This window comes from Mastomys coucha, unplaced genomic scaffold (genome assembly GCF_008632895.1).
Source record: "Mastomys coucha isolate ucsf_1 unplaced genomic scaffold, UCSF_Mcou_1 pScaffold23, whole genome shotgun sequence".
In the NCBI taxonomy this organism is placed as follows: domain Eukaryota; kingdom Metazoa; phylum Chordata; class Mammalia; order Rodentia; family Muridae; genus Mastomys; species Mastomys coucha.
In genome coordinates, this window is record NW_022196906.1 from 39367115 (window position 1) to 39376070 (window position 8956).

Here is an 8956-nt window from a genome sequence, read left to right on the forward strand (position 1 = left end):
ATATATATATATATATGCCTGTATGTATGCATGTGTGTATATATGTATGTATGGATGGATGGATCTATCTATCCATCAATTATTCATCTAGTTATTATTTTTTCCACTCTATTATCTATATAGCATGTATGCATGCATTCACCTATCTATCTATCTATCTATCTATCTATCTATCTATCTATCATCTACTCATCCATAAATCTATTATCCATCTTGGTGTCATCTCCCCATCAATATATCATTTATATAGCCTGTATGTGTGTAGGTATGTATGTATGTATGTATCATCTATCTTTCTATCTATCTATCTATCTATCTATCTATCTATCTATCTATCTGCCTTCTGTTTATGTATCTATCACCTGTGTATCTATTTATATGTCATCTGCTCATGTTGAGCATTAGCTTCTTGGGGACCAAGTCTACCATCTGGAACCCAAAGGAGTCTGTGGTACTTACAGAACCCACATCATAGTTCCCAAGGGGATGGTTACAGTGAGTTGGGGACAGCCTGAGAGGTATGGCCAAAGCATTTGAGCCCTGAATCTGAAGAGGCAGCCATCAATCTTGTCTTCAACTCTCATTGGATGTGTGATCTTGGGTCCTAGCTGCTCTGTACCTCAGATAGCTCATGTCAAGTGAGCTAAAGCAAAAGGGAGTCGAGAGCCAGAAAATGCTTTGTAAGCCATAAACATAAGGCTGAGCCCTTTCCTTAAACATATGGTGACAGCCACAAGAGGGAGTGTTTGGGCATCAGGGTAGGACATTAGTCAGGGATGATGGAGCATTTCAGACTGAGGTGTGAGTGGCTAACTGTGGCCTCAGGACCAGGACAAATAAAACAAGTCAGGACAGGCTGTCAGAGACAGAGGTGCCATCGAGGCTGATCCTGCTGTGGACCCAAGGTTCACAAGACTGTGGTAAGACGGGAGGCAGGCCAGGCTCTTTAGGAACACCACGGGAGACATGCTTGCCCCATGAGAATGTAAGTTGTCAGGGTGCTATCCACAGGGGCTTGGAGGAAGCTCTGAAGGCTAAGGGACTTGGAAGTCCCCAACCCGACCCAGGACCCCTATATGTACTTCCCATGTGCCCTTCACAACAAATGCATCTCACTTCCTCATCTCACTGCCCAGCTGCGGCTTCCTCAGCTGATGGAAGAATACTGTTGCTGCCCATCCTGGCCCTGCTCTCTGGAAATTTCCTCTGGGAGGGGCTGGAGACCTCAGTCAGCTCCTCCCTGCCTCTGGCTTCCCCTCCACCTCCCCTTGCCTGGCTCAGCAAGAGCCCCTCTGGGGACACTTGGCCTTTCTTGTGACTAGGGTAAATATTACCTGACACTGTTAATATTTAATGCCCCCCACCTCTGCCCTGGCCGCCCCACGGCAGACACTATCCCGGTAGTAGAGGCCACAGGAAGACCGTCGTGGAGAAACCCCGATGGCTGGGGAAATGATAGAGCTGTCAACTAACAATGGTGAGACTGGCAGGACTCTGCCTGGGACTGGCTCTGGTGGGCAGCCGAACCTCTTCCCTCTCCTGTTTCTTGGGGTTTCCAGCTAGTGGCTCTCTAACAAAATTAGCATTCAGAAGGGACCCCCAACTCCACCCCCACCGAAAAAGAGCAGAGTAGCAGAAGTTGAAGCATTGGAAGTGTGTGTGTGTGTGTGTGTGTGTGTGTGTGTGTGTGTACATGTGACTTTGTTCTGAAGACAGGATATTGTTCTGTAGCCCAGGTTGGCCTGGAGCTCATAGAGCCCAGAATAACCTAAAATTCACTGCATTCTTCCAGCCTCGGCCTTCCACACCCTGCCCAATGTGACTTTCTTGTCTTGGATGGGGCTGCCGGGGTTGGGGCGGGAGGAGCAGCCCTTCGAGCCAGCCTTCCCTAGTAGGCTTAGCACCATAAGAAAAGCCCAGAGTTTTGAAATCCACAGACTCAGGCCTGAAGCCCAAGAGGACCCCTGCTGGTCCATACATCTTGAGTTTTCTGACCTAGAGCACTGGTGGGGGAGGGGCTTATCAAATGGTTCCTGAAAGGGAAGGCAGGGTGGGGGTGAGGGGGTGGTGGGGTGGTGGTGGTGGGTTCTGTCTTGGATCTGGCAGAGGCTGACACTAGCTCCCCATGTGACCTTGACTGTGATGGAAGCTTGGGAAGACTTTCTGCATGGATGCAGAGCCTGGATCCCTGTGGCTTCTCCTTAGATTTTGACCTTCCCGAACAACCCATACCTGAGGTTCACCAGTCACTGACCCCCCTCTGGCTACTGGTGGCAGCTGGACTCACCAGACTCTGTGGCTGGCTGGTCACTACAGGGGCACAGTTCAAAGTCGCCTGGGAATTGTTAACTTGCTCATCCCTTTAGAAAATGCCCCAGACAAGAGTGTCCCCAGCAGGGCAGCAGAGAGTGCAGCTGGCAAGTGTACCACCAGCTATCCAAGGCTAAGTGCTCTGAGCTCCGGCAGGCAGAGATCAGAATATCTGCTTCCTTTAGGGTGCAGGGAGCCACAGGAGGTAGGGCCAGGGTCATGCAGCTTGGTCTGGCAAAGTCTTCTATGCCATAGCAGAGCAGAAGCTGGGATGAGCCAAGCCCGATTCTGCCTTCCATTTCCACTGTGCCCTTAAAAAAACTCCAGCGGGCGCTCGATTTCTTCTCCTGTTCCTTGAACATAGAGCCTCTGCTTTATTCATTGATGTATCCCACAGACATTGCTTTTCCTCGAGGAAGTGGAATTATATCAATAGAGGCCACTGAGGGGCGTCCTGGGAGTTGGCTTTTTGGTCTGAACTTGTTGTGATACAGAGCTGGGAGCTGGGGAGGACCACACCCTCCTGAGACTGCGAGGTCCCCTCAGATGGTACAGGTCTCTACTTCAGATGCCCTGTATCTGATCCCAGGATGCCCATGTGATGTAACTTTAGGGGGTCCCCACAGGTCCCCTCTTCCCTGGGCCGCTCTTATCCAGCCTTCTCTTGCCCATGGGATTCCTTAGGGATCATCTGAGATGTTTGAAATTCCCAGGACCCTCTATTTTGTTCGTGTGGTTTGGTTTGATTTGACTTGTTTTAAGACAGTTTCTCTGGGTAGCCTTGGCTGTCCTGGAACTTCTTCTGTAGACCAGGCTGTCCTCAAACTCACAGAGATGTGTCTGCCTCTGCCGCCTGAGTATTGGGATTAAAGGCATGCCAGACTCCCAGGCCACTCTTACCCAGCCCCCACACCCCCACCTGGACCATCTGGGCCCTTGAGGGATCGTTTGAGAAGTCTGGAGTTCCCACTACTCTGGGGTTGTGATATCTTGCTCATCCCACCCCTGGCTCTCTTCTCAGGTGGCAGTGCCAAGGGGACAGAGAATCCCTTCGAGTATGGTAAGCCAGTCCTCCCTTGCCTACTCTGTCAGTTAGCTTCCAGCCCTCGGTCCCTGCTATCTGCTCTTAACACCGTGGGGCTGCTGGTGGGTGAACTTTGGGAGGTCTGTGAGGGGGTATGCCCACACCACTGCGCATGTCTCCTCTCTCCAAGACTATGAAACCGTCCGCAAAGGAGGCCTGATCTTCGCGGGCCTGGCCTTCGTCGTTGGACTCCTCATCCTCCTCAGTAAGTGGAGACAGGTGGAGCATTTCCCAAAGTTATATAGTAAGGGCACTTGCCAGGTCCCCACCCACACTCCAGCCCGAGGAGGAATTCTGGAGTGTGCAGAGGACCGCGGGCTACCGCTTCCTTCAGTGTGCCCCCTGGTGGCCTTGGGAGGGGACGCTGAGAGGGGAGTCTGGCTGGGCAACTGTGGGGCGGAGGCGGCCAGGGGAGTAGGCACCGCCCCATCTGGACACCGCATCCTAAGCCACCCTATCCCTTGAATAGTCTCAGCACACTGAGGGACACCTCTACCCCCACTGTCAGAGTTTGAGATAGCCAAAGAGACTCACAGGGAGAGACTTGTGGCAGCTCCCTCGCCATATCTGACACCCACCCCTCTACATATTGCTGCAAACTAGCAGGGATGAGAGCCAGGCCCTGGGGCCTATCGCTGACTTATCCTAACTCTGGACATGGAGAGATTCCATTTTCTCTCTGTTAAATGGGGACAATCCCAGCAGTCTTGTAAAACTGGGGTTAGCATCCTAAGATAGCCATAGGGGTGAAGAGGTACTTTAGGAAGGTTCTGAGGTAGCCATGAAGAGTTCTAGGGGGTGGGAATGGCCTTACCTGTCCTTGAGCCCTGGTAGGCACAGCAACAGATGCTTAATAGATGCTTGTTGCCCTGTTTTTTGTTTTTGTCTTTTGAAATCAAAAGAACGTACCAGAATCACAATCAGAAAGACACTTGGTGAAGCAAAGAGGTTTCTGTATTCTGGAATTGCCACAAACTCTGGCTCCTACCACTCTGCTTGAAAGCTCCTGGGAGACTGTGTGTGTGTGTGTGTGTGTGCGTGAGTGCGTGCATGTGTGTGTGTGTGTGTGTGTGTGTGTGTGTGTGTGAGTGATTTTGGAAATTATAAGCCTAGGCAAAGCTCCGAACTTTAGATTTGGCCCGTCCTCCTCCATGGGAGTGCTAAGCAGCTGCCCTGTTGTGTTGGGCTGGTGGTATCATGAACTCTGGTCCCAGTGGCCACTTACAACATGTCCCCAGTCCAGCACAGATCTGGTGCAGTGTCTGTTGATTGACTAACTGCTTGGTGGTCCAGCCTTATATAAACAGAGAAAACATGGACCCCAAGCCCCACCCTGTGAAGATGCTGGAGGAGGGAAGTAAGCCTGGCAGAACTGGCTCTTCCAGGGTCTCCTTGGGGAAAAAAATGGCATCAAACTTTACCTTCTCTTTTCAAGGCAAAAAGTTCCGTTGTGGGGGCAGTAAAAAGCATAGGTGAGTGCTGTCTGGGAACCAACGAGGTGGGTGGGGGAGGGAGGCAGATGGAATGGTTTCTCCAACAGGGAGGAGGGGGTCCTCCATCTTGGGGAACATGGACACACCCTCTCTCTGTCTTCATCCTCTTTATCCTTCCTCACCCCAGGCAAGTCAATGAAGATGAACTGTGACAGAAGGTATGTGTCCTTCAAGGGGCATGAAGGGCTGGGTAGAGCATGCTCATGAATAAGAGAAAAGAAGCTGAGAGAAATTTGGGGGTCCAGATGGGCCATTCCCAAGAATGTTTTAAAGCGAGCCCTGGGTGTCTAAAGTGGGGTGTGTGAAGTGGGAACCCTGTGAGGGAGGGGGTCCTTGAGCATAATAAGAGGGGTATAGCCACAAGCTGCAGAAGCCCCCCTCCCAACGCAAACCCAGCCTTTGCCTTTGCAGAGCCGGCAGTGCCCACTGGGGCATGGGCACCAGAGATACCCATCTTCCCCAACTGCGCACCACGGATCCCACCAGTGTCAGCACGGGCTGAAGGAAGTGCCAGGCCTACTGGGAACCCCCTCATGGTCATCCCCTCATGCCTCCAGATGTTTAACTTCCTCTCTCCCTCCTCCAACTTCTCTAACACCCCATTTCCTATTCCAAGTTGGGATACATGTGCAGCCTCATCTTCCTGGTTTTCAAATGAATTGCTCTGTAAGCATCTGCCAATGAAGTCCAGCCTCCCTGTGGTTGTCTATGGGTACTTAGCATTCACAGTTCCCTGGGGACAGAGACCTCTGCTTGACTTCTAGGCACCCTGCTAAAGTCTGAAGGTGTCAAGATGAAACCGAGAAGAGCTGGGTGGGCTGGGTCCTGCTGCTGCTGCTGCTGTTGAAGCTGCAGAACTTCCACGGGGAACTTGCTTCTCTGGTACTCTGTCCAAGCAGGTGCTAGCTGACTGTGGCCACATTCCTGGGCTCTATGGTTCCCCTAGGTACACTACTGTCCAGGGCAGGTGGTCTGAAAGGCCTCTATTGGGCTTCAGCTCATGCACCCAGCCCATCCTTGGTTGGGCGGGGTCCAGGGAACTCCAGCTGGACCTGCTCCTGCCTATCTATTTGGATGTTGGCATGCTTTGTCCCTGGATCAGGAGTGAAGGTGAGAGCGAGTCCTCTGTTACTGCTTGCTTCAGCACCATCCATCTGGGCAGAGACCCACAGAGGTCTAGCTCACTCTTGCTCCCCTCCCCCATGGAATCTCCAAGGAGACTGGAGGGCTGGCAGGATGCTGACACCGTCTGGTGATGGGCTTCCTTAGCTACATCTCTGAGTATCTGAGCAGAGCCCTGGAAGGAACAGACTGCATTAGGGTGAACTATACAGTCAGGCTGGACAGACTGTTTCACTTGGTACTTAATTTTAAGCCTTCTGTCCTAACCCACTGCTCCAGGCTCTGAAGCCCACCCAACCACCCATAAGTAATTGAAAACACTTCTTTCAGAGTCTGGCTCCATTGTATTGAAGTGGATGCTGATCCTCCCACCCGGAAAGGTAGTGATTTGTGTAGACAGGGTGGCACCCTGCCTGCCTTTTGCTAGGAGAGCTAGGAGAGCTAGGAGAGGAGAGGAGCCAGGGGTGGAAGCACGTGTGTCAGCTGAGGCGCACAGGTAAAGTCCAGATACTAGGCTCAGTATCACACCGCTGACAAAATGTGACCTCACGTCTTTAAGCAGAACTCAGAACTGCTATTTTGAGTTCCTTCTGGAGGGTGGGAGGAATGAGCTGAGGTGGAGCCAATCTGGCCAGGGTTAGGACCGGGAAGGAGGCAAACTCTTCAGGGTTTCTGGATGCCTGGGCAAGGCAAACAGGAAGAAGCATTATTCAAGGTCTGTGGTCTACTAGAGAGAAGTGGGAACCTTGGGAAGGAGTCACATTTCCAGAATGTTCTATACACCAGCCCATCACTTAAATGGTCTTGAGTGAGTCACATCTCCTCCTTCTATCTGCCACCATGTCTCCTGCTCTGTTCTCTAAGAGACCAGACTGGTCCACTTGAGGTAGACTTTGAGGTCTTTGCCTGACCTGGGCCTAACCATATGTCATCGTTGAGCAGGGAGAGCTAGGTACAAGCACGAGATTACTGGTGTCTTTCTATCCCCGTGCCCTCTGCCACTCTCACCCTGGCTGATGCTCAGCCCTAGGGGCTAAGTGAGGCTCAGTGCTCCACAGACATTCTGATTCTGTGACCTGCTCCTGGGCCAGGACCTCTCCATTCACTATCCAGGAAGTTCTCATGTTGAGAGCTACTGAATGTGCCTGTCACTGTGAGGTTTTCTACCTATCGGAGCTGTCCTGAACTACAGAATACAAACCAAGTGTTGGAAGTGTTCCTTCACTGACTGGGAGCTGCATGAGGCCTAGCTGTTGTAGGGCGCAGTTCCTTCTCCTACCACCAGAGGGAGCTCATGACTTACTCAAAATCACCTGAAATTACAACTGAATCCCTGGACTGCTCCTTTCCACGAAGCTTTAGACAGACCCCACAGCTCGAGTTATCATTATGATCTGATCTCCAATATCCAGTTCTCCCTTCCAAACTCACAATTATCTAAGTATGGAGCACCCAGGGTAAGGGCAATGAGCCCATCTTGGGATGAGTGGTCTGGGTGGGGCCCTGTCTTGTCTGGACTTGGCTTCTATTATAAGTTGGGACCAAGGCTGACTCACCTGGAGTGTGATGACTCCTTGCACGGCCTTCCAGCTTTACAAAAACAAAACAAAACAAAAACTTTGGCACTTTGGGGGATCACTCTCACCTCACTCACCTCAGCGGTTACGGTTCAGTAAGGAAGTGGGTGTCCCAAAAGACTTGCTTTGGGTAGCTCTGTTGGCCCTGCCCACAGAAAAGCGAGGGTATCAGGCCAGAGGGAGGACTAGGTTCCTCCTCCCCCAGTACCTTGGTCAGGGATCTAGTATCCCTGCGGGGATGTGAATCGCCTCTCTGCAGACATGCACCCCAGGTGGCCAAGCTCGGAACTGCAGCTGGATGGCAGTTCTGGATTGAAGCCCGGCCTCATGAATCCCATTGCTCTGCTGTTCCAATCAGGAAGATGATCAGCTTGGGCCCCAGAGTCAGCGACTTAGCCTCCACAGTCAAGTGTGTTAGGAGAGCAGCACCGAGGCATGGACTGCAAGGGGGAAGATTCTGGGGACTCGGTCCCCTCCAGCCTCGGGATACACGAGGAACTAGGAATGCTCTGTGTTCTTGCGATTGGAGAGTCGAGGGGCTGTGAAGAACTTCCACTTAGAATTTGGAACCTTAGTGCCCAGGCTCTCATTAAGAGACTGGAGGGACAAGGGGGATGGCAGCAGGACATAGGTTAGGGTGTGTGTGTGTGGGGGGGGGGAGTCCCCAGTTGTCACGGGCTTCACATCTGGGAAAGTCAGAGGCTAGAGCCACTCTTCAAGCCCCATGTATCTGATTTGTTTATCCAAGCCGACTGAGCTGCTCAATGTGTCCCATAATCCCACAGTGCTGTTTCGTGTCTTTACATCTTTAAACCTGGGTCTCTGTTTTGAGAACTCCTCACTACGGCTTCCTGGAAGAGTGTCTTGGTGTCTGTCACCAGGAGGAGTGCCCAGGTGAGCCAGACGGGAGATGGAGGAGGGTGGGAAGTTCCCAGCCAGGCAGCTTCGAGTGCTCCGAAGGCCACACTGGAAACTGAAACTGGCCTTCCTACCAGCTTTGTCCCCAAGCCTGCTTTGTGACCTTGGAAAGGTCCTTGTCTGTCTCCAGACTTGGCTTTTGGGGAAACAAAACAGGAGACAAAAATTCCAAGGTCCAGTCTAAAAGTCAAGGGGCAGTGGCTCTGAAGGGAGGTTGGAACTGGAGTAAATTCTCTCCCTAACCCAGGGTCGTTAGTTGTTCTTAATGCACAACTAGACAGACACACACAGCCACGTGAACGCAGTTGCTGGGTACGTGAAAAAGGCTGCCACCGGACACACCTGGAGAAGTGGAGGAAGGAGATAGTATGGAGCGGGTTGAATTCTCTGTTTGTTCCCCAGAAAGTCCTGTCAATCCATAACTGAGTCTGCACTCACACAAAAACTCCCAG

General features: G+C 51.8%; 1 protein-coding gene across 2 annotated transcripts in view; it reads left to right on the forward strand.

Moving 5' to 3' along the window:
* The window catches only part of Fxyd2 (FXYD domain containing ion transport regulator 2), a 7148-nt gene extending 1576 nt beyond the window's left edge, over positions 1-5572 (forward strand). The window contains exons 1-6 of one of the 2 annotated variants that reach the window (XM_031345840.1): positions 1215-1477; positions 3332-3370; positions 3525-3599; positions 4830-4866; positions 5015-5045; positions 5299-5572. In XM_031345840.1, coding sequence (XP_031201700.1) covers positions 1441-1477; positions 3332-3370; positions 3525-3599; positions 4830-4866; positions 5015-5039 — 213 coding nt within the window. In that variant the 5' untranslated portion in view covers positions 1215-1440 and the 3' untranslated portion in view covers positions 5040-5045; positions 5299-5572. Of the gene's footprint in view, positions 1-1214; positions 1478-3331; positions 3371-3524; positions 3600-4829; positions 4867-5014; positions 5046-5298 lie in introns of those variants that run through there. The other variant, XM_031345841.1, reaches the window with a different exon arrangement.
* The last annotated feature ends 3384 nt before the right edge of the window (positions 5573-8956 follow it).